The sequence below is a fragment of the Lissotriton vulgaris genome, chromosome 1_1 (assembly GCF_964263255.1).
Source record: "Lissotriton vulgaris chromosome 1_1, aLisVul1.2, whole genome shotgun sequence".
Classification (NCBI taxonomy): Eukaryota; Metazoa; Chordata; class Amphibia; order Caudata; family Salamandridae; genus Lissotriton; species Lissotriton vulgaris.
Genome location: NC_141685.1, coordinates 1,053,954,623 through 1,053,981,646, shown reverse-complemented (window position 1 = coordinate 1,053,981,646; position 27,024 = coordinate 1,053,954,623). Strand labels below are relative to the sequence as shown.

General features: G+C 40.7%; 1 protein-coding gene across 1 annotated transcript in view; it reads right to left on the bottom strand.

Annotated features, from left to right (window-relative positions):
* Positions 1–10,063: 10,063 nt before the first annotated feature.
* Positions 10,064–27,024, bottom strand: part of LOC147748524 (E3 ubiquitin-protein ligase TRIM39-like) — a 718,477-nt gene continuing 701,516 nt past the window's right edge. Inside the window, exon 7 of the mRNA XM_086936451.1 lies at positions 10,064–11,456. Within this exon, the coding sequence (XP_086792577.1) occupies positions 10,945–11,456 (512 nt within the window). The 3' untranslated portion in view covers positions 10,064–10,944. The remainder of the gene's footprint in view (positions 11,457–27,024) is intronic.

The following is a 27,024-nucleotide window of genomic DNA, read 5'->3' as shown; positions in this document are numbered from 1 at the left end:
GACATCCAATAAGAAAGCCTAAACCTCTTGACTTAAATTGTAAACGAACACTCAGTTAATCCAGACTTTTAGCAGACCTAATTTATATCTTAATAATATAAATCATCTTTAGCTAATTATGATCCTTGGAATTTCATCTTGGACTATTTACTCGGGAGACAAATCAGATAAAAATATGAGCTAGCCAATAAGTAGTCTTCTTTCCTACTAATTGGGTATGACAATGTGCACCAGTGCATGGTGCCTTGGAATTAAAATGTTTGGAAGATGCTTGTTGTATGGTTAGTTCTCTATCCTCTTTATTCCCCTGCTCTCTAGTCTGACTGTGTGGAAAGTTGTACATGTCATAGAATGTTGGATGGGTGAACAGATTCAGTTGGTGACTGAAGGCTGAGCTGCCAGGAGGACAGCTCCTGGTGGGGCGTATTTACAGAGATACTTACTGCCTTACTTTACATCCTGGCTTCAACATCATACCTCTGTAAACTTGTATTACAATAAATACTTACTTGAAACTACCACCTCTGGACCCTTTTATCATTGTAACATTGGAGACGATTTGGATTCAAAACCTGCGTGGATTCTATTTCAAAGGACTTACTTCTACAGCAATTTATATATTTTTAAAAGACTGCAACTGCTTCAAAGAACCCAAGCTTGTACCTACTCAGCAATATCCGTTGGCAGCCCCAGCCCCACCAGTGACAAATTGTAAATAAAAAATTGATACTTGTATAGCGCACTACTCACCCGCAAGGGTCTCAAGGCACTTGTACGAATACCGCTGTGGACCCCATCCTGGCTTTCCCTGTGAGGCGTCCACTCCTGGGCACCCCCAAGGTGGAGGCCAGGCATCCTTAGTGTTGTGGGGGCCGTTGTGGAGATTAAGCAAGCTATTGCCCAGAGTTGCAGAGTGGAACTCCATGATTGGAATAGGCACCGAGGCGAGAATTATCAGGTCCGTTGAATTTTTGAGCCCAAGACCCGCCGAGGCAGGGAATTGAACCCGGGTCCCGGGCTAGACCTCTGCATCAGGGTCTGCCACTCTAACCATTGAGCCACACTTCTCCAGTGACAAAGACACAGTCAGCTTCAACTCGGGCATGCCAATTTTCTACACAAGCTTGGTGAGTTTTATTAGATATTCTCCTCTGCCGTGACTTCACTACGCTTTTCATTTAATTACTGCTGGGTGTTATGATCTCCTTCTCATCAAGTGCCTTTCTATTCAACGTCCTGTCTCTTCAGTCATACTTTTCATAGAGTTACAGTCGGCCTGATCACCCTTCTGCATTCTTTGTGTAGTATATATCAGAGTCAGTGACTTTCTACAACTTAAACATTTTGTCTTCTCCAACTGTTTGAGTCAAGTGGCACTTTGATAAGTATATTTATGAGAGCAGAATCTTCTCTGTATTTTTCAAGCGCAGCCATCACATATATGTAATATTTTTTTTGGGAGATGTATCTAAATTGTGGCTTTATTTTCCTTCAACGACCTTCTGAATAAATTTTTATTAAGAGCAGAGTTTCTACCCTGTTATTCAAGAACAGTTTTTACTTAAGAGTTATTCATTTTGAACTGTGGCTGCATTTCGTCATCTCCCTCTTGGAAAGTATTGACACTTTTACCCTATTTGACATCATTCAGACTATTGGGTTTAAGAAAAAATTCTAGTCATGATTCGGATGTATAAATACTTTTATACGTTATTTGTATTTCATTTGCTTGCCTAGCTAACTCAGCTGTTTAACCGTCATCATTTAATTCAAATGCGACTCGAGCGTGCAGCCAGCGCGTTCATCAAGTACGTGCAGCCTCTCAGTAGCCGGACGTTTCCCGGTCATGTCTTCGTATGTAATGACACTTACTCAACGTCAATATTGCTGCGCAGTAGCTTTGGGTACATTCCCGTGCCTTCAACCACCCGGCGCAGCGTCAGCAGTGCGTGCCACCATATTGGAGCATGGCTTTCTCTGGACGTCTTTCATTCAGTCCTGCTTTTGCCAACCACGTTTGTTTACTATGCGGGACAATAAAGTTATTTCAACGTAGTTTTCACGCCGCATCAAGACGTACTAGTACCCATTTATTTCAGCTTCTAAAGAATGGAAGTTTCGTTTTCTTCTACAACATGGATTTTCTTAAAATTCTTCGATATTCCAGATCTTCATATTTTGTCACAAGTGATTTCATATTACTCTCAATTTCATCACTATCACAACGTGCATGTCTTCCTGTTATCGGTGCCGTGCACGCCATTCATTTATTAAGATTACGGCAATCTCAGTATTTTAGAGTAACAGCGTGTTATTCCTGCTACAAGTCATCGATTATTTTTAGCCTGCTGTTTCTGCCTTTTATTGCAATGACAACGGTGACAACTTTATTTTAGTTCTTTATTTTCCTACATTTGACAGCGGTGACTACTTTACTTATTTTAGTTAGTTGTTTTATTATTGCTTATAATAATAATAATTGTTGATGATGTACATTACATGTATGCCTTTTACAATTTTAATGCAATGTGATTTTAGATTGCAACAGGTATTATTATTAATATAATTTATTATCGGAGTACAATTTCATTTATAATACAGTGCTGATTACTTCCTTTTAGGATTATCCACAGGAGTACTATGTGTTCCAGGGATAAATGGTACCAGTTCTTATGTTATGCTAGCTAAATTTTAATGACACATTCTTAGTGCAATTTTCACTTGACTATGTATGATGCAGTTATGATTGATAGTGTTTATTTAAGTAATTTAAATTTATGCATGCTTTATGAGTGGACATTATTTGTCTACGGTTACCGGTTGAAAATGATACAAATGATATTTAAGTAATTCTAATTTATGCATGCTTTACGAGTGGACATTTGTCTACGGCTACCGGTTTTAAATGATATTTTCTAACGTCATTCTTTGAAATCAGTACTGTTTTCTGATAGTTATTTTAGAGCTCTATTGATATTATTCTCTTCCTTTTGCACAAAAGTTCAATTATTCCTGTACATTTCCTGTGCGTAGACGTATGTCACATGGAATTCAGTTGTCTTTCTATTAGTGATACATATGTTTTAATGCTTTACATGTATTGTTGCATTTGGGTAAATGGATTCCACTAGTGTTCCTTAGTGCACGGAACCTTGTATTTAAAGTTGATGCCAGATTTTCATTCTTTATGCGCTTGATTTCCTATTACTGGCAAATTTAATTCATCATTTTGTTTTTCTTGGTCGTACTCCTGTTCAATGTACATATTCTCTCCTCTTTTCTCACTTTGGAATGGAGTTTTCTCTTGAATTCTCCTGTTGGGAGTACTTCCTCGTTTTTTTCTCTTCTTAGTGCTCTTGTTCGTTGGTCCTGGTCCGGCCAACTGGTGTGTGTTGATGTGTCCGTGAACTCTTCACTAACTTTCTATCATTTCTCATTTTTAAGTGTTTTACTCGTTCTTTTACTATTAAAGGGAGAAGATGTGTGCTCTCTTATATTCAAGCTTCAAAGTTCTTTCTTTAGATTTTCTTCTTATTCTTCTTTTCTATTCTGTTTATATTTCTGCTTTCATTGGTATACTGTTTATTACGTTTAGCATGTTTTATTCATTCTTTGATTCTTCTTTGTTTTTGTTTCAAGTGTAAAGAAGGGGGACATGTTGTATGGCTATTTCTCTATCCTCTTTATTCCCCTGCAACAATGCTCAGTACTTACGGAGAGATTATGTTTGGAAGTATTCAGGACTCTATAGACAAACTCCTACTTGAAGAGGTGGGTTTAAAAAAAATTCTATTAACGTCAGAGGGCTTACAATTGCACTCTTTCGAACAAGTATATAAAACTCTCCCGGTATAAAAATATTGTATCTAATGAATGTATAAACATTTGTGTACCTATTGAGTAGTTTTTACCTATGAGCAATACAGTTATGCGAATTTCTATGCAATATATGCTTTTTACAGCCTTGAAGTGATTTTCACTGCAAAACAAGTGTTGACTGTGGCTGTACGCATTATGGTGGAATTATAACAGTTGATGAACACTTGGAACATATATCACACTACAAAATCCAGTCAAGATTTCGAATGACAACATAAAATATGGAAATCTTATGATTTAGATGGTCTCATAATTGGTTGTGTATATGAAGGAGAAGCACACCAATTTTTAACTATTTTACCTTTATACTAATTTCGATTTTACTCATGTATACTCTATGCGTGCTACAGTGGTGGCCCGTATGTCCACACGTGCCATAAACTGACCCTACCTACCTCGAGTGAATTCACACCTGACCACTGTGCACTGTTGCAAAACACTTTTTGTTTATTTGTTTAAATAAAGTTTTTTCATTATTTCTTTTTCAAAATGAATCAAAAAAAATGTGTATATCAGTTCAAAGGTTTACACCAAAACATTCACTGTTATTTTAACAATTAGCAGATCTGACAGCGAAATGTATAAGCTTGACAGACATATCACATTGTTCACTGTTTGATGCCGGATGCATTTCGAGCCGAACAAGGCTCTTCTTCTGGGGCCTGCAAACTAAACAGAGATGAGACATATACATCAGAAACAATCCGGCAAAGGTGGGACCAGCTCATTCATGTGCGATGTGTATGTGAATACTGACTCGTGAACCTCCACCTATCACCACGTGGTTAAAAACTAAAATGCTTACCCTACGCCTTAAATAACTCAAGGCAATATCTACAAATACAAATGAGGGGAACGTCTGAGTTAGAACCTACTCAATGTTTTCAACTGCTCTGTGAAAACTGTGGTTGCTTCAAAGGAAGCACAACTCACCCTTGTCGAACAAAATGCACTCGTGTTTTCTGAAAGGCAAAAAACAAAAACCTTAGCACACCGATTCTACAATACTCCTAGACTGCTTCCCGCTGACAAAAATATGTACCTTAAAGGCTCAAGTATCCAACTCCTCTGCTGTCTCCGCTACCGCTGTGATGGTTACTCACTCGTGCGGGGCCGCCATTCTTACACTGCGTCATCAGACTCTGTTGCCCAATCAAACGCGGACCATCCTCCAAAGTAAAAAACAACTAGACCGAACCATGGGGGTGAGACCGGCAATACTTCCTGGTTCCTCTTGGGTCACGTGAGCGCGTGCAACTCTTGCTTCTAAGGAAAGCGTGTAGCAGTGCAACACTAATAGAACAATGCTAATCTAATACCTGATTATTATGATAGAGCTCATGTAAACTGCTAGAATTCGACACAGTAGTTCTAATTTAAATCGGCGCAAAGCTGGAAAATTATTAAAAAATAAAAGTGCAAACAATATTATGAATGACTCGTGGATATGATCAACAAGTGTTCATGCAGTGACATGGAGTAACTTGGAATACATCTAAATAAAGTTCACAAGTATTCAAGCATAATTCTCATATATAACAATCAAACAGATTTAGAAGTATGTACCTTTGGTGCCCTAATGGTAGATACATCATAGAAAACATGAAAAATCTATTTTTTCATTTAACCCCTTCGGGTCTTGAGTTCCTAATCTTTTGATCCAATAGATTTCTCTCTGTAAGAGAGATCTAGTCAAGTCTGTGCCTTCGAAATGTTGGACTTTTTCTAGGACTGAAAATTGTAGTTGGGCTATACTGTGCTTTGCCTCCAACCAGTGTGTAGCTAATGGACTTTTGATTGAACGATTCCTGATCGTACTTTTATGTTCGGATATTCGGATTTTTATTTTACGCTCTGTTTTGCCCACATAAAGCTTCCCGCATAGGCACTTTATGTAGTAAACCAAGGTACTGGAGTTGAAATCTGTGTCATGATGTAGTGATATACTTTGCCCTGTTTGTGGATGATGGAGAATTGATCCTGTTATCACATTATTACAATGCACGCAGTTGCCACATTTTTTCATCCCTTTATAGGACGAGATTTGTTTGTTTGAATTTGGGTTTCAGTAGTTCTTTCAGGTTTTTTGACCTGGTGTAGGCGAAAATTGGCTTCTGATCAAAAATTCCATTGAACTCTTCTTCATTTTGTAGAAGTTCCCAATGTCGATTGACTATATTCTTGATTTTTTGGGAGCTTGTAGAAAATTTGGATACAAATACATGTCTTTCTTTATTGGGTTTAAGTCTCTGTTGGATTAGGTTGGTTCTGTCATATGTCTTGATACGTTCTCTTGTTTTCAGCAAAATATCCTTGGGGTATCCTCTTTCTTCATATTTTTTCTGTTGCGTATCCAGATGTGTTTCCAATGTTGATTCTCTAGAACAAATTCTTTTGATCCTCATAAATTGCGACAATGGAAGATTATTTTTCAAATTCTGAGGATGGAAGCTTTGAAAAAGTAGTGCATTATTTACATCTGTGTCTTTCCGGAAAACCTCTGTGTGCAGTTCTGAGTTGTCCAAGCAAATTTCTACATCTAGGAATGAAATATTTTTATTGCTTTTATTGAAAGTAAACTGTATGTGTTCATTGTGCTGGTTGAGTAATGCCAATTTTTTCTCCAAATGACTTTTGTCTGAGTTCCAAATGACTAAAATATTGTCAATAAATCTGCAATAAATGGTGGCATGGTTTTTCCAATCTTGGTCTGCGTATATGTGATCTGCTTCAAATTTGACCATAAATGTGTTAGCGTATGCAGGGGCCCCTGCAAAACCCATAGAGGTACCTTGTTGCTGTAAATAGAAACGTTCTTCCCATTGGAAATAACTGTGATAAAGACAGTAATGTCAGATTTCCAAAATGAACACCTTTTCAGCTCTGATTGAGGGCTGGCTGAGCAGAGCCCATTCCACAGCCTCCAGGCCTCCTTGGTGAGGTATGGAAGTGTACAGCGATTTAACGTCTATGGTACATAGTAACATATTGTTGTTTACTGTGATGGCTTGAAGTTTCAATAAAAAGTCTGTGGTGTCTTTCACATATGAAGGCCACTGTAGCACAAATGGTTGTAAAAATGTGTCTATGTAGTGTCCCAGGGGTTCGAAGATGGTACCGCACCCTGTCACTATTGGTCTCATCGGTGGATTGTGTAAGTCTTTATGTATTTTAGGGAGCATATACAGACGTGGTCTCCTCGGGTGGTCTACTGTCAGGAATTTTTTGGTGGTGGTAGTGATATGGCCAAGTTCCAAAGATTTCTCCAAGATGATTTGTAATGTTTTTTTGAGTTCATTTGTCGGATCTCTGTCCAACTTTAGATATGTTTGGGTGTCAGCAACATGTTCTTCTACTTTGTCTGTGTAGAATTTCTTGTTCATCACGACAATGGCTCCTCCTTTATCTGCTTTCTGTATCAAAATATCCGAGTTATCTTGCAGTGATCTTAGAATACTTCTATCTTGTATAGACAAATTTTTCTTTGGACACTTTTGTAGATTGATTTTCTGAAGATCATTTCGAACTGATCTTTCGAAAGCATCTAAAACCTTGTGGGAAACCAATGCCTGTAACTTTGATTTGGGACGGAATTCCAAATAATCTGTTTCTTCTTTTTGAAATGGAGCTTGGATAACATTCGTAAAGAAATGCCTCAACCTTACTGTTCTCATGAACTTAAACAGCGACACTTCACAGTCGAGTTGATTGGTAGTGTAGGTGGGCACAAATCCCAACCCTTTGTTCAGAATCCTCAATTGCTGAGTAGACAGATTGGTATCTGAAATGTTCACTACTAAGTTTACTTCTGACTCCTTGTGATTGGTTTTTTTGAGACCTCGCCTGGTTTTCCTGTTGGTTTCGATGTTCCTGGTGGTTGACTGGAATCCGCGGCGTCGGATAAAAAAGGCTGCTTCGACCCAGAGGCTTGTGCCCCTGCTTCTTCAGGTGTTTTGGCTGATGTAGATTCCCCTGAAAGTTGTGATCGTCCTGGTGGTCTATTTGTTGATAAATCTGAGTCCGACAGTAGGCTCTCTTCTGATGAAACATTTGTTTTCTTCTTGGGGTAACTTCTCCGCTGGGCATAAACCTCCACCCAAGTGTAGACCTCTTGCAATTTATAATCTAATGTGTCCCTTTTAAATTTTCTCAGTTTGCCTTCTTGGATTTCTTTTGTGTGCTTTTCCAGCCTCATGTTGATTTCCTCTAGGGATTTGTCCCAATCAACTTTATCCATTCTCTCTTCTAGATTGGTCCTGACTTCTATTTCTTTTGAAAGTTCATTTATAACTTTAGCTAATTCTTCTACTAGAAGCAAAATTAAATCCAGGCTGCATTTATTTAAAATCGAATACCATCGTTCCATAAAGTCTTTGTTGAGATGAAACCTAAATAGCATGGGCTTGATAGACAGCCTCAATCCCCTGGGAATACGTTTAACTCGATGATATTGCAGCAACGTCGATGCGTGTAATTTCTGGTTGATTTCTCTCCTTGCCAAAAATTCAAAGTGTTTTAATTGCTGGATGATTGTGGTCCCTTGTGTGTCGGTTGTTTTAATTTCTTGTATTAGTGAATAGATGTCAGATGCTTGTTCCGCTGTATAAGCTAGAGTACTTGCTCTATGTTCTGTGGTGTTTGAAATTGCTTCGAACTGCATGGTGGGTGCTTTCTCTCAATGGACAAAGTAACAGAAATGTATATGAAGGAGAAGCACACCAATTTTAAACTATTTTACCTTTATACTAATTTCATAATTGGTTGCACAAATTGATACTTTAATACATTTTGTGATATAATGAAGTTATGGGAGATGCATCTTATCTTTTTTTATAAAAGCATTGAAACCATATACGTTGAACATTTTTGGAAATAATGTAATACTTTGTTCCCCACCAATAAAGAGAGTAGAACTGAAAATATATTAGTCAAAAGGGTTACTGACTGAGTGGGTGGCAGCAAGCACATGGCCTCTCATCTAACAACCCAAATTGATGTATTAGTACAGTTTAGACACGGTACGTTTTAATTGAACATGGCCATTTCACCGTTTGTTTTCCTGCCCTTTCCTAGTGTACTCCATTCCAGAAATAGCACCCAAACTTACTTTATTTTTAATCACATAATTCCCCCTATTTTCCTATAGGTTACCACAGTGACTAACAGGACACAGTGCAGACTAAAGAAAATCTCAGTACAGGTTAATGGTGACAATGGCACAGGGGGGAGGTTTTGACACCATTCAGAGACGCCTTTCAGTGGAGTCCATTGTGAGTGTCCCACTGCTTAAGTATCAGTGCACGTCAGAGACCACTCAAGTTGTGTGTCTTTCTCTTTGCTGGAAAAATATTGGGGGCAGCAGGTCATGAACGATGTGCACTGGTAGTGCAAAGTGTTGGTCTCTGTAGTGGAATATTGGGCATTTTACAGGGCAGGGTTGAGGTGGATTGGAAGAACTGAGAGGCCGATTACGATGGTGGGTGAACCGGTCGCCCGGGGTGGGAGATCCGCCCGCCATCTCGACAGCAAAGACCCCCCGCCACATTATGATGGCTGGGGGGTCTGCGGCGGACAGAAAGACCGTCCGCCGATTATCCGCTGGTCGCTTCGTCGACCGGCAGAAAACGGGTTTAATATGGGGTCTGTGTCTGGAAGACACCGCCATCCATATTACGATGCAGGCTCAGAGCAGCCTTTCCATGGCTGCATTGCTGCCATGGAAAGGCTGGCGGTCGCTGCTGTTGGGGGCACGGTGTTGGGGGGTACCCATGGTACCCCCCTGCTTTTACATGTACAATGTGGAAGGCACCGCGCGGTGCCTGTCACATTGTGCATGTAAAAGCACAACATGTATATTTTACATTGCGGTGGGTGCTGCTTGCAGCACCACGCGCCGCAATGTAAAATATACAGGATGTGCCCACCACACTGGCGGGTGCATAATAATTGCTATGGTGGGACCGCCGCAACTATGGCGGGCGGTCCCTTTTGTAAATCAGAACTCAGGTGCACTAAGAGAGCAGCGTGTTGGTCAGTGCACTAGAGTTTGAGGGATCCAGCAGGTTCAAATGCAGGTGCATCATAAATATGGAAAGTTCACAGTACCACAAACAAGATTAGCTGTTCAGCAGTGATTAACACCAAGCAGTCATATGGAGTAAACCAGACAATGGATTTGATTTTTAAAATGCAAATCATTTATTCATATTTGTATACAGTACGTCAAATCCAAAGCATCAGCTTGCTTTATTCTCTTTATCCTACCCATCCCATCAATCACTTATGAAAATAGATTATACAACTTTAATAATTGAACATATACAATAAATATATCTGGCCAAAAGACATCCCCACATCACCAACTAAACGGTTTACTAAGATCACTCCATCTCTCACAGCTCAACTTGCCATGTGCAACCCCTATTGCACAAATATTATACACACTCAACCCACATGTACCATGAAATGCCACTTATTGCCAAGCCCACCACAGCTACCTACACAGCACACCTCCACCCCACTATGCAAGTCATCACACAATGGATGACCACACCCACAGAGTCAGCCCATACATAATGGAGACGTGAAAGCCTTGAAATTAGAGAAATGGTCTAGTTTGAGCAGAGGAGATGTGGTCCAACACCTGGAAGCACAAAGATAGATGTTTGCACTGTACAAAGAGAAAAAAGGGGCATCAATCCATGCAGAAGAAAATAGGTGCTTTAGTCCCTACAAAGGCAAGGGGCAGACCTGAAAAATGAGTCAACACCTGAAAATGGATGGGAGAGCTTCCATTAAGTACTCACATGAGCTTCAACAATGGTCCTCCATAGAAATAAAGATTCAATATCTTTTTTTACAGTAGTCATCACCCCACCTGACCATGTGTGAACATACATAATTAAAAAAAGAAATGAATATGGTGTGTCATATGCAGCTCCACAGAGGCTTTGGTGTTGGAGAAGGTGCAGATCTTACAAAGGGAGATAGTCAACTCACAACTTGGCATCCTGAGTGTAGCCTTCCTAATTGTGTGGGGGGGGCATGGAGTAGGAGCAACAGCTTCTACTGAAGCCTCATCTCAGTTGAACCACCCACATCGAAGATTGGGAAAATCTTACAAGGGAAGAACATGCAAGTAAAAGTGTACAGATGATTCGAAGTGCCAGCATTGTAGAAGGATAGTTGTCCTTCTTCATAGTCCAGATACACTCCAAGCTTTTCAATCCTCCAATGCACAGACAGAGGAACTTGTTGACAACCGAGAGCGCAGTAATCTTCACCGCACTTCTTCAGAGCCCAGACACTCTCCATTGGTGACCACTTGAAATATTCCTTTCTGTTTACAGATTCTGCTGCGACCCCCACAGACCAGTTATTACCCCCATGGAGGAGCAGCACCTCCCAGTAATGTTTCCCTGAGGTGAACCCTTTGCTCCCGAGGACACAGCGATAATTCATGAATCTTTTGGGGCTGTCTGGTACAGACGGTTTTCCAACTATGGCCTTCACCAGTCTCCGACATCCAAGCACGACGAGCTCTGGATGAGCTGTGTCTGGATCCAGAGTAATTGTCTCTGCAGAGAAAGAAGACCAAGTTAAAACTACCAGGCAGGAGAATTCATCTTCTATTCCAAGATCCACACTGCTCAAGGTTTGCACCAACAGCTTAATTTAAATATAAAGGTACTTGAAACCCACCAAAGAACAATTAACAACAAAACATTTGTCTAGGTCCCATTACTTCTTCTAGGATGAAGGTGACCTAACAGAGATAGAAGTAAAGTAAACTGTTCATAGTTGTGGACCCTCTTAAGCAGAAGCGCTAAGTCAACAGCACAAGGTGTAGCATAAACATCTCCTCAGAATGGCCAGAAGCAAATGTAAGCCTGACTGGGGCTATATTACCTATTGGTCTTCCCAGCCCTGTCTGCAACACAGCACACCCTTATCTAAGTGCTTACGGCACGGATTGCGGTAGTGCATTAAACTAGATGGAAAAAATGTGCTTCCCCCAGGAGAGTTGTGAACTCAGACTACTGGCAACTGCATTGGGAAAAGAACATCAGTGAAAGACAGTCATGGCTTCAAATCAAAGTCCTGCCTTCCACTCCTATTTTTAAGAGGGGAATGCAGCGTTTCTCTACACAACCCTTCAACAGAACATCTTGGGCGGGGAGCGAGTGGGTGTCAGGAACCACCCAGTCTCCCTCCCCAAGAGTACTTTTGGGGGACCAACAGACTCTGCAACTACCTTATACATGGTACAGAATCCGTGCTCCGCCTGCCTGCTTCTCTTGGCACCAGTGTCTAATGGTGCAAAGGCAATCTCTCATTGGCAAGGGACCCACACTCATGTAAGTTAGGGAAACCTCTTGTGATTGTGCCAGTTCGAATTCTGTACTGATGTGGCCTAGATTACAGAAGCAGTGCAAGTGACTGCAGTCCCTTATTTAATACTCAGATGTCGGGGTGCAAAAAAAAAAAGGGGGTACACACCCATTGTGTCCATAGGCACTTTGTGTATGTCGAATCACTAATTAAAACATTTTAAGAGGGTCAATGCGAAGGATCAGGGCCGAGTCTTCATAAGACTGAGTCCAAGCCAATAAAACAAACTTAACGTGCAATAGAATTACAAGTTAAACCTTATAGGTTTATTCAAAATTAAGATTACAGAATGCAAAATAAGTTCATCAATTACGATTAGTTCAAACAAAATAGTCAAAGTTCTAATCAGCAAGAAAAGTAACTAAATCACTCTATGAACAAGTCAATAGCCAGAAACAAATGTAAAGCAAGTAAACACACTGATGTAGTCCACTCCCAAAGAATCAATACTGCCGGCTGGCACATATCCCAAAAACATCTTTTGTAGGATTTTCAACAGAAAAGTCATACACTCAGTGGTGAGATGGGACATAAGAGGGTTGAACTAGCAATGTATCATTCTAAGAAGCCAATGAACATCCCAATACACAAGCTAGATTCATTAAACTACATCTATAAACACATACTTCTGTATAATAATAAATCAGGTGTGCATAGAAAACGAAGTACGGGGCATGACATTTATATAATACAGAAATACAACAGACAGCTCAGCTAATAAATAGTCCGTATTAAAGTCTCGAGCAAAGGACATTGAAAGAACATCCTGAACATGGCTTCCTTGAGAGAACACAAACTGATACAATTTAATAGTACTGACGCCATCAACTAAACTTAGATTTTTCAGATTCTGAAAACGAAACGCACATGGACCACATTTGGAGAGGCTAATTCACAAAAAGAAAAGCGCGCAGGAACTGATGAAATGCAAGCTGGATGCAGTCTAGTCATGCTAACTTATGTTTAACTTAATTAGGCATTATTTTTCTAATTATTAAAACATTTTAAGCTGTAATACAGCTCTAGATGTCTAAAAATGATGGTCAGTCCACCAGTTGTTCAAGGTTGCTGGTGCAAACAACTTTTAAGTCTTGGGCTGACAGATACTCACAATTAGGAGACATAGACAACAGTAAGGAAAGGGGAAGAGCTGCACAATCTTTGAATAAAGGATGGGTAAAGAAGCAGAACTTCAGAGATCCACAGCTTCCCCGCTCCTTTAACACAGAAGGAAACAAATGCTTTTCCAGGAATTCTCATATGTACAAAATAGGCAAACCTGAGACTGATACGCACAGTGGCCACTAAATACCTTCAGGCAACTCCATTGACATAATTCATTCAGGAAGTAGGAATGGTCACACAAGACCACTGTCCAAATGACATCCTTCAGACAGCCATGTATGAAATTCACACAGACTCACTGAAGCACAAAGATAATCTAAGGCAACTAGGTCGGGCTCCGGTGCCCCTCGCGGACAAGCAAGTCACTTCAACATTCCAGGACTGTATTAGGGATAAATGCTAAAACTATTTACCCAGACTGACACCTTGGACAGGAATTAAGAATGATATTTGTACAAGGCTGAAAGACTGGCAATATCAATCAGTAATCTTATGAAGAGCAAACTATTTACCCGTGAGGGTCTCAAGGTACTGGGGATGGAGTGGTATGTGGTTCTGCGGTTCAGTCGAAGCGCCATGTCTTGAGACCTACCTGAATTGCGGGAGCGATGGTGATTACTTGGGGTGCAGAGGTAGGGAGTTCCAGATCTTTCCAGCGAGGTAGGAGAAGGATCTTCCTCCAGCTGTAGCCTTGCGGATTCGTGGGTTGGTGGCTAGGGCCAGTTGGGCAGAGCAGAGATGTCTGGTGGGACTGTAGATGGAGAGGCAGAGGTTGAGGTATGCAGGTCCAGCGTTGTGGAGGGCTCTGTAGGCGTTTCGTGAGAATCTTGAAGTGGATTCTTTGGTTGACAGATTGCCAGTGATGGTCCCTCAGGTGGCCGATGATGTGGTTGCAGCGTGAGATGTTCAGCATGAGCCTGGCAGAGGCATTCTGGAGTGTCTGTAGGTTTTTCCTTTTTAGTTTCTAGGTGGTACCGTCATAGAGTGCATTTCCGTAGTCTAGTCTGCTGCCGACAAGCGCATGGGTGACTGCTTTCCTGGATTCGATGGGGATCCATTTCAAGATCTTACAAAGGATGCAGAGCGTAAGGAAGCAGGAGGATGAAAAGGCGTTGACTTGGCGGTTCATTCAAAGCAAGGAGTCCAGGATGATGCTGTGGTTTAGTGTGTGGTCTGTCGGTGTGTGTTTGGGGGGGTTCTGTGCGTTGCATACCACCAAGAGTTATCCTAGGCTGGTGGGGGGGGTGGTGGTTTGGGGAGGGGGCAGAGCCCAGAATGAGGACTTCGTCTTGTCTGAGTTAGGTTTGAGGCAGCGGTCCTTCATCCAGGTGGCTACTGCCTTCATCCCCTCGTGGAAGTAGCTCTTGGCCACTGCAGATTGGTCACTGAGGAATCAGATGGGTGTCATTGGCGTAGGAAACTATGTTAAGTCTGTGGCTTCTGACGATAGCTGCAAGCGAGGCCATGTAGATGTTGAAGAGGTTGGGGCTCAGGGAGGATCCTTATGGCACTCCGCAGCTAATCTCTGTGGGTTCTGAGTAGAACGGTGGGAGACTGACTTTCTGCATTCGGCCAGTGCGGAAGGAGCAAATCCATTCTAGGTCTTTGTTGCAGATGCCAGAGTCATGGAGTCTTGCACACAGCGTGTGGTGGGAGACGGTGTAAAAGGAGGCTGAGAGGTCCAGGAGGATAAGGGCTTCGGTCTCGCCTCTTCGAGGAGGATGCCGATGTAGTCTGTGGTAGCATGGAGAGCTGTCTCAGTGCTCTGGTTGCTTCTGAATCCAGATTGGGAGTGGTCCAGGATGTTAGTTTTCATTTACTATAATAGCTATTTAGTGGAAATGTCATAAAAAATTAATTATTGAAATGGACAAAATCTTTCTACTAGGAACCCTTGCTCCAGTACCTATGAGCTCATTGGGACTACTCCCCTTCCTACCAGACTGGTTTGGGAAGCCTGCACAACAGAAAGGCACAGAAATGGTTCCTAAAACATGCAGTCATTACACTTACACATTGCAATGCCAATAGGTCTGGTTTATGAATGCACTGTCAAGCCAGGCCTAAAAATCTACGCACATTAACGACTGCCCTGCTCCCATCTGTTCTGCTGCCAGAGAAAAACATCATGCATCATCTAGTTATCCAAGACACTTTAATAGCATTACAATGGCATAGGCAAGTCCCTGAATTTAAGCTCAGGCAGCTGGTTTAATTAGCAAAAGTATAACAGCAGTGTGGAGGGCATGCAAGTACTGATCTTTGGCAAGAGCAGCAACAGAATGGAACTCCTGGTGGCCATCACACCTAGGACTAGCACCCACTCGTTCCGAACCCACCAGAAACCTCGGAATCATCATTTACAACGAGTTCAACATGCAATCACAGATCAACGCCTGCTTCCTCACTCTGTGCAAGCTATGTAAGATCCTTAAGTGGCTACCCCTACACACGAGACACTGACAGGCCCTCATCACCATTCAACTGGACTACGGCAACTGCCTCTACATAGGAATTGCCACACCTCCAACAGACTTCAGACCATAAAGAACGCCACAGCCAGACTCATCCTCAGCATTCCCAGACAACCCCACAACACACCCCCCATCTCAGGCAAATAAGACTCACCATACAGAAGAGCTGACACAAAGCTGCTGCCCCACGCGCACAAGGCTCTACACAACCATGAACCCACCTACATTAACCAATGCCTGAATTTCCATTAACTTAAGACTACACTCCGCCTCCCACATTTGCCCATACTCCCTGCATCTACCGAAGCAAAAGTGGAGGGTGCTACTTCTCCACATTGCAGTAAAGACCTGCAACTCCAGACCATGACCTCACTTCTAGAATGGAGAATGGCCCTCATGACCTGGCTGTTCGAATAAGCCTCCGTGACCTGCAAGCTCCTGGATACTCTATCGGGTGATAAGCCTTGTTTTATAAATCCCGATTGACTGAAGCACTTTTTTGTGGAATCACACAACTTCTGCTAAATCAAAACAAGCACTTCCTGCTCCCAAAATGTGGGTGGAGCCAAAGCCCATCTCCTGGTCATTCTCACAATTGTCTGGTGAAAGCTATGCTATCAAGCAAGAACATAGAAACGACCCAAAATGAGCAACCTTTGTTTGCGCAGCTGCCCTAGCCGCACCCCCTGCGTCACTGAATGTGCCTATCCAGTTCAGGTTTGTTCTGCTTATTTAAAGGTTGCAGAGAAGGGGTAATAGGACGCTTCATCTTTTTGCACAATCTCCGTTTTTGATTTCTATACTTCCGGTTTTCTTTTTTCAATTCAGGGTGGCAAAAAAGGTTTCTTCTCACAATGTTATAATGCCCTAACCAAGTCTTATTTGGGGATATTTCACGGGACAGGATTTTGTCCGTTCTGTGAGAATAACAAGCCAGATAAGATATGTATTGCTGTTGAAGATGGGCCTGATGCTGTACGAGATTTAACTCTAACAGGATGCCATACATTGCATCTCCTTAAGAGCGAGTCAGCGCCCAGCATGGTTCTAGTTTCAGTATAGCCTACAAATACTAATGAGGGTCACAATCCACAAATGTCAGGCCCTCAACTTCCTGTTTCAATGTTGTGACAAGCTTCAGTGGGGACAGGGGCAAAACATTTTGGTGACATCTCACCCTCAGCACATCTGCCAGTACTCAAGTATGAGAATTACAGCAAGAAGGTTAATCCATACCAATTGGACACACAAATAAAGGATGAAATCAGAAACACTCTGAAGTATATTCCTATTTCTTTTTACTGCGTGGCACCTTGAATACGACATGTGCAACCACCATCAGCGCATTACAATCAAACATGCATGGTACAGTTGCACTGTCCCGATCCTCCAAACATAAGCTCTCCTCTATATCCTAGCTCTACCAAACACTCCATCTTACTGTGTGCCTATGACTCTCTGTAGCTATACTGACATTTCTTTGGTACACAACACAATTAGCTTTGTGTGTATTTACTGGGTGTAGGGTCACCAACAGGACAGTGTGAACACTACTGCTTCAATTTTGCAGGAAGAGCTATTCTTCCTCCAGTTGCCTCCCAACCCTTACAAATAAAATGGGCTAATCAACCGGCAAAGGTCACTTCTAGAACTTGCTCACTATGAGAAATTCTTATAAGTTTTCAGCATAAGTGCGGGGTCCTACTTGAGTGAGGCCCAGAACAACTACCCCCTCTTTGCGATAGTTTTGCTATTTTAGAAGACTATATTCTGGTTGCTTAAATGGGAGTACTTCCTGATGGTAAGTTATCTGGTCACAAGACTTTTGGTCAGGTAGAACTCTACAACCTATTCAAACCTGCTAAACTTACTAAGGAGACCATTGCCTTAGACCACCATAAATCAGGCTTCCTATGTTGAACCCCAAAAGGCAGATGCATCTCTTGCAAAAGTTCTGCAAAAAAAAGGCAATATGCGTCTCTGCTTCAATCTCTTTACTTAAATATTGTTGCTAAATTGGTCCAGCAAAACTGCACCAGGTTTCTTAAAAATAGAAAACTTTTAGGAGGTGCCTTTAAATCAGACCATAAAGTAAGGATGAAGATGCTTATCACCTACAACAGTTCGATGCCATGCTCTTCTTTTCGAGTTTCCGTCCTTTGAGCAAGATAAGAGGCACAAGATGAAGGAGAGGGGAAGGGGAAAAATACAAACAGAGGCTTGGAAACCACATTATTGGAGTCCACTACCATTCTGGCACCTGAGATTGAGTTTCAAGTTCTGCATAAACTCCTAGTTGATTAAAAAATAAAGGAAGACTCTTATTCTTCAGTATTTTTCTTTTGTACCTGTGTGATGATTTTTTATTATTCAGGGGTTCCCCAAGTCAGTTTCCTTCCTTTCCACCAGAAGCTATAGGCTCGTCTGAACAGTCATTTACTCCTTGTGACACTATCCCCATAGCCAATATTTTTGACCAATGTACATACTCCTAGACATGTAGAATTCAATATGCGTAAAAACACAACATTTGCCAACCGTTTTGCTCTTTATTAATAATGTCCACAAGGGACTCAGTAAATGCTAGACTAATGGATGAGCACTCTTTGGCACAGTTGACTCGGGGTCAAACTTGCACAGACAACTCAGTCTTGAAACGTAAACTGTCAGGAAGACAATCTCACTCAATGCCCCAGTCCTAGAGCAGGTGATTCCTTTAACAGTGTAGGTCATGGAAAGACATATTTCCTCCAATATATAAACTCTCCAATCTTATCTCAATGCAAATTGTGTAAATGATATGCAGCTTACTGTACACATGATAAACTCTTCAGAACTGATCTTAATGAATCCAACATATTTTACAACTGGCACGACTTGTCAGGCTCCCTTGAACATATGCTATTCAACATTAAGATGGTTAAACCATTCTGGATTAAGAGTGAGAAAACTATAAACAAAGTATTTTATACTAACCTCTCCCTTAATTACAATACAGTAAGCCTAGATCAGTGGTTCTCACCAGCCCTAGTCTTAAATGCTCCGGATGGTATTCAATCAAAATATCGAGTTGGAAATGTCGACCTCCACCAATATCAGGTTTTAAATATCGTGACACAAATAGACAGCAAGAAATTGTAGTCAAGAATATCAACTAAGTTAAGAAATCTATTTAAAAAAAGTCAATATTGTTTAGAAAAATACAATCATTTAAAATATCGATTTTTTAAATTATGTATTATAGTATATATTTTAAATGTATGTAACGTTTTTTTTGTATAATAATTATGTTTCATATATGTGTTACATTTTTAGTAGTTATTTTATTTCAATAAACTTGTGTTTTTGAGTTCCATAACGGGTTGTGGGTTTATAGGGTGGGAAGTAATTTAATTATAATAAATTAATGACTATTTTGTATTAATATTTTAGATTTTATAAGTAGTATTTTGAATTTTGGGGGTAAATTGTAAGTGTGGGTTGTGGGGTTATATGGGTATAAGGCGGGAAGTAAATAAGTGTAAATTTGTTAATTGATCATTAAATATGGAAATTGTCTAGTTAATTTTAGTTGTGGGGTTATTAGGAGTAAAGGGTGGGAAGCAATTTATTTTTAAATGATTGATGTTAATTAATATTAATTAGGGTAATTGTTTATTAATTTTTTGTGTGTCGGTTTAGGGTTTATAGGGGTAAATGTTGGGAAGTAAATAAATGTTACTTTATAATTAGTTGCGAAATACTATTAGTTATTTGATTGCATTTTTGTATTGCGTAATTCATTTTCGGTATTAGTTGTGGGGTTTATAGGCGTAAATGGTGGGAAGTTAATTTTTATGTATTTTAGTTTGTTTTTAAAATAATATTTGTTTCATTGATAATCATGCAAATACATGTTTTTATTTTAGATGTGGGTTGCGAGTTGTGTGGTGTTCTAGGATAGGAAGTAAACAGACAAAATGTATGTAATTAATGTTTTTGTTAAATAGTTCTCAAAAATATATTTGTTTGACTTTTTTAATTTAATTTAATATATTTGTAGGCATTACTGATCAGTATTTAATCATGTTTTTATTTGTTTATTTTTAGTATTAAAAATATTTGTATTTTAACAGATATATTTTTATTTACATGGTTTTAACAATATTTATTTTGTTGATGATATTTTGTTTGTTTTTAATTTTGGACTGAACCACTCCGCAATCCAGCACTTTCCCTATTGATGCACTGATTGGAGTCAGAACAATACACTTTAACCCTCTGCCAACCAACACTTTCCCTACTGTCGCACTCATTGGAGTGGGAATAGTAATTTATACACCTCCGCTATACAACACTTTCCTTACTGTTGCACTGATGGGAGTGGGAATAATACATGTGATCCCTCTGCTATCCAACACTTTCCCTACTGTTGCACTCGGAGTGGGAATAGTCATTTTTAGCCCATCCACTATCCAACACTTTCCCTACTGTTGCACTGACTGAAGTGGGAATAATACATTTTATCCATTTGCTATCGAACACTGTCCCTGCTGTTGCATTTATTGGAGTGGGAATAGTAAGTTTTGCCCCTCTGCAATCCAACACTTTCTACTGTTGCACTGACTGGAGTGGGAAATTTAAGTTTAAAGATTTTTAAAATAGTTTACTGTTTTAATTTATATTAGAATGTTTAATAGATTTTCTGTTATTGGTATATGTATTTACATATTTGTTTATTTTTAATGTAACTTTAAAATTATAAAATACATTAAAATGATTAGTTTACTAATTGTTCAAAAGTAAATATATATTTATTATAAATCTGTTAAACTTTTTAAATTACGTTTATTTTTATATTTGTTAAAATGTATATTAAATCAAAAGCATTTATTTTTTAATTGTATTATATTTAGTATTTATTATTTTATATATAAAAAACCATATTTTGTACAACTATATTTATGACCTCGATCTTTCCCCCCCAATATTTTTATACTTACCATTATAAATATAGGATGTCGATATATTTTTGACATCAATATTTATAACTCGATATGGTGGTATTGGGATATTTTAGGTGTTGATATTCTGTCAGTGAACTGCTCAGGATCTACACCTCCGAGATGTATTGCGGACTATAGAGATCAAAAATAAACTATGTGAATGGAAGTCTTACTTGAACCTATCTTATCATACCTGGTGGGCTTAGGTCTGCTTCGTTAGAAATTCGAACAGCACAGTATTCAACATGCATTTTAACATCCACTCCTCATACATTCTGTGGAACAAAATGCACTCTCACATTCAAAAAGTGAAACCCCCATCATCGTGCCCCATACCTGGCCCATACCCAAGGAACCAGAAACTCATCTCAACACTTCCTTTAAATACATTAATCATTGTTATCAAGATTAATGTTAACTCTTCAACGGAGCACCACAGATATACATCCATCACCTATCTAATGGTATACTTGTTTTGGCTCTACCTCCTTTTTTTTCTTATATCTCTCTTCTCCTTTTTTCCTATTGCATAATCAACAATGCTTCAGAATGTTATAGAATCTGTTGCATTCTAGTTTAAAAAGTTGTGAGAAAAGCAAATAAATAATTTTGTATTCACTTGTGTGACATCTTTTTACGAAATTCAATAAAAAACTTTGAAATAAAAGTAGTACATTTTATAACGAGAAACGTTTTAAACTTACAAACCCAAATCTGCATGAGTCGGATAACAGATTTTTAAACAGCATTCGTATACTAATCAAGGTTTGGTTTATCTGCCTGAAGTGAGAGCAGCAGACTAATTGTCAAGACTGTGCAGAAACAGTAGATCATATTTAGAAAAAAGTTTGGAAGAAGCGAAACCACTTGAGACAATTAAAATGATTAAAGTTTAATTCTACCTTTACTACAAAAGAAAAACCTGTAAACTGTACAGCGGTTAGATCCGACAGTATGGGAGTATCCTATTAGGGAACTTTATGAAGGAGAGAAGTAACATTTACAGCAACTTGTAACTGAGCTTACAGACCATCAAAACGAAAGAACGTAATCTAATCAAATGTATCCAAGGCCATCACTCTAGGACAGAAAGCCTCAAAGACATTGAGAGGTGGGAGTCTATTATCTCCTAACGAGATGCCGTATCCCAAAAACTTGGAATGGGTGATCCTGGTTTTGAAAAAATGTGAGGGAATTTGGTTGTGTGGCTGAATCAGTGGCATGACAGTTGCCATCACAGGCTAAGCACCCAACTGAGCTGCTACCTTGCATGATGGTCCCATGTGTGCACAGAGATGGGAACCAGCTCAGCAACCGTCAAAACAACCATATGGAAACAGGATCAGACCTACTGAGAGCATCAGCCATGGGGGCGGGGGGAGGGGGTGTCCCCTTCTCGCACGAGGTCCACAGTTCCATATAGGTAATTTGCAGGTTATGGACCAGTCGTGATAAGAGGTTGCATGTAGTTGTCCGCTCTATAATCGGCTTGGTGCTGTGATCAAAGTGGTGTATTATATGGTATGCTTGTGGCCCTCACCCTGTAATACACTCACTATAAAGACTTGGGTCCAGTCAGGGTCATTTATTAAACCTTAGCTAAAACCTGGGTAGCTGTGGCTTTGAGCAGTCAGGCTTCAATAAAGGAAAACTTCTAAAGCATTTAGAAGTACAAAAACAGTCACAACACAAAAGAAATCCGACACCATTTTATAAAAATAGACCTTTTTTAATTCATTTTAGACATCAAAATGAACAAAGTCAACCGAAGGGTTCTGGAAGTATAGATCATTAACAAACTTAAATCCCAACTTTTCACTCAAAATGCAAACAGGCATTTGCAACTAAGACGATCAGCGGAAACTTTGTCAAACTGTTAAAGACTAAGATGTAGTCATGTACTCTGGCTCACTTTGTGCGTCCAACTCAGTCAGGGAGCATTTCAAGGGGGCAGTAAGGTGTTGTTGGACAGTTCCCTTGTCACTAGAGTAGTCTCCAGCCCAGTTCCAAGCTCAATGGGTGAACCGCCATAGAGACTTAAATGGAGTGGTCCTGGTGCAAGGGATACAAGATGCTGAAGCATGCTGTGCAGGTGACAGGGGGCTTCCTGGGGCTACTCCTGGGTCCACGGTCTTGGTGGGGCAACTTTGGGCACAGGGGTCAAGGTCCCTGAAGTTCCTGGTTGGTCCAGAAAAAGTCAGTTTGCCACTGGTTTCTGGTTACAGCAAAACAAGCGATTCCTTTTGGTGAAAGCAGTGTCCTTGGGAAGCCAAACGGCACTCAGACAACTCTCCCAGGTCCATCGGACTTGATCCAACTTTTGAGTGTTGTGACAGCCTCCCAGATTGCACGTCAGCAGTCAGAAGCGACCGAATGATTGTGGCTACTGACTTACCAAAGAGGTCTACCTCCGCTTTTGTGGCCCTGGAGCTGTAACAGAAATTGAGCCTACTGACTCTTGGATTCCATCTCTTCCGTCTGTGGCTTGGGGACAACTTTTCCACAAGCATAGTCCCCTCTTTGCCAGCCCAAACAGCAGCAAGTATAGTTCAGTGATTGGTGCATCCTTTTTTGCCAGGTTCAGGGAACAGTAGGGCAGACCTTCAGTCCCTTCTCCAATGCAGGTGGGATCTGAGGTCTAGGTGTCATCTGTGCCCAGGAAAAGCCCTTGGGTGATACAGCAGTGGCTACCTGAGGGTTACATGCCCACTGAAAAAAACTGTTTGGCAACTGCTTTTAGCTCTCTGTGTAGCCAGCCAGAGCAAAACAGCAGCCCCTCATGTGTGTCTACCATTAGCCCCTTCAAAGGCCATTTCCAATTTGAAGCTCACCTTTTAGGCTCACTCCTTGTGTGGCTTCCTGCCAGAGAGAGGTGACACCTCTTCCAACAGCATGCCTCTATTGTTTCCTTTCCAGGGAATTGTTCACACCTCTTCCCAGGAAGGCAAAAGGCTGTGTTATGGCCAGCACCTGTAAATTGTCATCGGAAAACCTGGGCAACTGAGTGACAACTTTCTAATGCTGCTTTATACTTAAAAGTTACATTAAATTCGACGTGGGCATCAAAGTCGGGTGTAATACAAGGTCTATTTTGATACCTTGAAGTACCAACTTTAGTAGTCCCATTCAGCGTGTAACCCTATACTCGCAAATGGGGCTACCAAACTTACCACAGTAAAAACAACAATTTGGGGTTTTTACTGCCATTACATAAAAGTATAGGTTTTGCTTTTTACTATACTTTCATTCATAACTTTATATCGTTCTTAAAGGCTAAAAAAAACATTAAAAGATAAATATTGCACGTATGCAAAAAAATTCATACAAATTTACTGGAAAAAACATATCCCACTCACCATTTTGTGGTGCAATCTTTTTCAAAAAGCACATAAAAACATTGAAAGTGTAATGCAAGTTCCTGGGCAGATGGGCCAAAATGAGTTTCTTCAGACTCCTCCATGGGGATTTCCATGTTGGTCCGTAGTCATATACTATACCATATACTACGAACGTATAAATTGGCATTTACCCAATTGACATAACTAAACCAATCATACATTACACACTTAAGGGTCAGAACACTGGCACGGAAGACTATCGGTAAGGCTGCAGCGGTAACTGCACCTCATTTTTAAAACTGTTCATTTGTCACTATTACTGTGTGCCTAGTTGCTCCCGACTATTTTTATAATTTTTAAAGTCTACAAGCCTCGTTGTCTTTAAGCATTTTACCATTTTTAAGTACTATTTCTTGACTATTTCCACACCTACTCAACTGGTGTATATTAGGAGCCTGGTCTCTGCCCTGTCCCGCCGCGGCCAGTGCCGGTTGCGTGGAGGGCGTGTACGGACCAATTATTTCGTCCCCCTCACTTCCGGCAGCTAAAGGCAGTTCTGGGTGGTGGGCGTGCTAGTTTCCCACGCAACCACATTATTAGTAACCCTGGGCGGGTAACTCCACTCGGTCAACGGTGTTTGAGAATTTTTGCCTACTCAGTGCTCCGTTCCAAACGTGGACTTTAGGCAAAAACTCCCCTCCGTGGCGGAGCGGATTTAGCCAGCCCCTCCACCCTCCCAGATTGATAAAAAATGTAAAAAGAAGGCACTTACCTGTGTGGCTGCCTCCTCCTCTGCCTGGCCGCTCTCCTTTCTGCTCCTCGCAGTCCTCTTTCTCCCATGAAAAAACACTAGGTTATGCATCTTGTGAATGCGCAAGACGCACAACATAGTATTTTTTGTTTGGAGAAGGACAGCTGGGAGCAGGAAGGAGAGCGGCCAGGCAGAGGAGGAGGCAGTCACGCAGGTAAGTGCCTTTTTTATTAATTTGGGAGGGGGGCGGGAGCAAAGCGTAGCGTATTTCTAAAGTTTTTTTCAAACTCTTTGGAAATACGAGCAGAGGTACTACGCCGGCTACGCCCATCCTTAATTATTAGCCATAGCCAGAGTGGACGGGCAGTGGGCACGCCGCTGGTGCGCCAAAGGCAAGCCCATCTGCCCCCGTCAGCGCCTGGATCGCACCCATCACCAAAACCCCAGCCCCTTTTTTTCCTCAGGAGCAGGGTCAACTAATACTCAAGGGATGAACTTCTGACACTAAACAAGGCAGTTGGACACCATAACTGCCCTATATTAGACCTACAGAGCGAGCCGAGGAAATGTCTCCAGTGCAAACTACCTGTGCGTCTCTAAGGTCAGAAGCAGTCCTGCGACCACCCTGCACAAACATCTGCTACCAGGAGCCACAAAGCTGTTCCTTGGTATGCTTATTAATGCAGTCTTTACCTAAACACAATACAGAATTTGCAGAGATGGTGGGCCTGTATAAGCTTGACATGGCATTTATCACTGAAACCTGGGCGGATGAATCCTCCGACCCAGAGCTGTGGTTAGTATTACCTGCAGGCTACTCTATTCTTAGAGCAGATCGGGCAGACAAGCGGGCGAGTGGCTAGCAATCTTCAGAGATGGACTTGCTCGTTTCAGGGTCCGTAGCAGGACGCTCCCCAGACTGCGAAGTACTATTCTTTTGGATCATGCGAAGTAAAAAATATATGTTTAATGGCCTTCTATTATACAGAGCGCCTAGGTCAAGGACCACCTTTCTTAATGCCTTTAGCCCTGAAGTAGCACCTCAATTGGTGTGTGCCTTTCAGATCCACACATCGCAAACTCTTACAAACTCCCCAGATTAATAACTTGATGGGGTGGAATAAGCTTTATTAGGGACGGTCAAAACATGGAACTCGCTTCCAGCCTGCATAAACTTTGGGGTTAATCATGCAAAAAGAGGCATTTCCTTACAGGTGCCCACTCATGCATCCTCCCACCCCCCCAAACGCACCCCACGAATGGACTGTTCACTACCTGCAGCTCCTCGTGGAGGAGGGTGGGGCGAACAGAATGGGTGTAAGCAGCTTCTTCCACCATGGTGCAGGTGAAATGACTACAACAGACAAAACCCATTATTTCAAGTGGGATCTGGGCATCGAGTAACAAATACAGAAAAATTACCCAGTGGATTTCTTTGTTTTCAATTATCAATTGGGGGCTGTGGCCAAACATCAACAATCTATCACAAAATAATATGAACATCCAATGGCCTCGAGAATTCTAAATACACTATTTCCAGTGATTATACATTTTTATCACAAAAGCATCAAAATGGTAACAAATATTAAATACAAACATGAGGTAATGCCACATTATATTATTTCTATAAAATATAAGGAAAATAGGAAATACATTTTTATATCAAAAATAATGAATGAATAAAACTAAAAATCAACAACAAATGTGTTTGTGACATCAAATAAGCTTTGGGTGGTTACATAATTGTGTTTGATAATCAGACAGTCCACTATTCATTAGGTTTCCTATATAGTTTTTCCACATACGTTATGTAGACCCTGATACAGGAAACGTTATTAGGGGTACCCCTTTTTGTACAAATTGAATGCCACATTAACCAGCGAGATTCGGGTACTGTTAACATGATAAAAAACAATTAACAAACCAATCTATTGTTACAATGTAGATTAGTTACATATAACATACATAAAGCCATCTATCTAATCTGTCTAGATAAATTAATGGTTTGTCTCCAATGTTAAACTTGCAGTGGGGTCGTCAACAGGATGACGGTCACTAATCTGTAATTACTTATAGGTTGG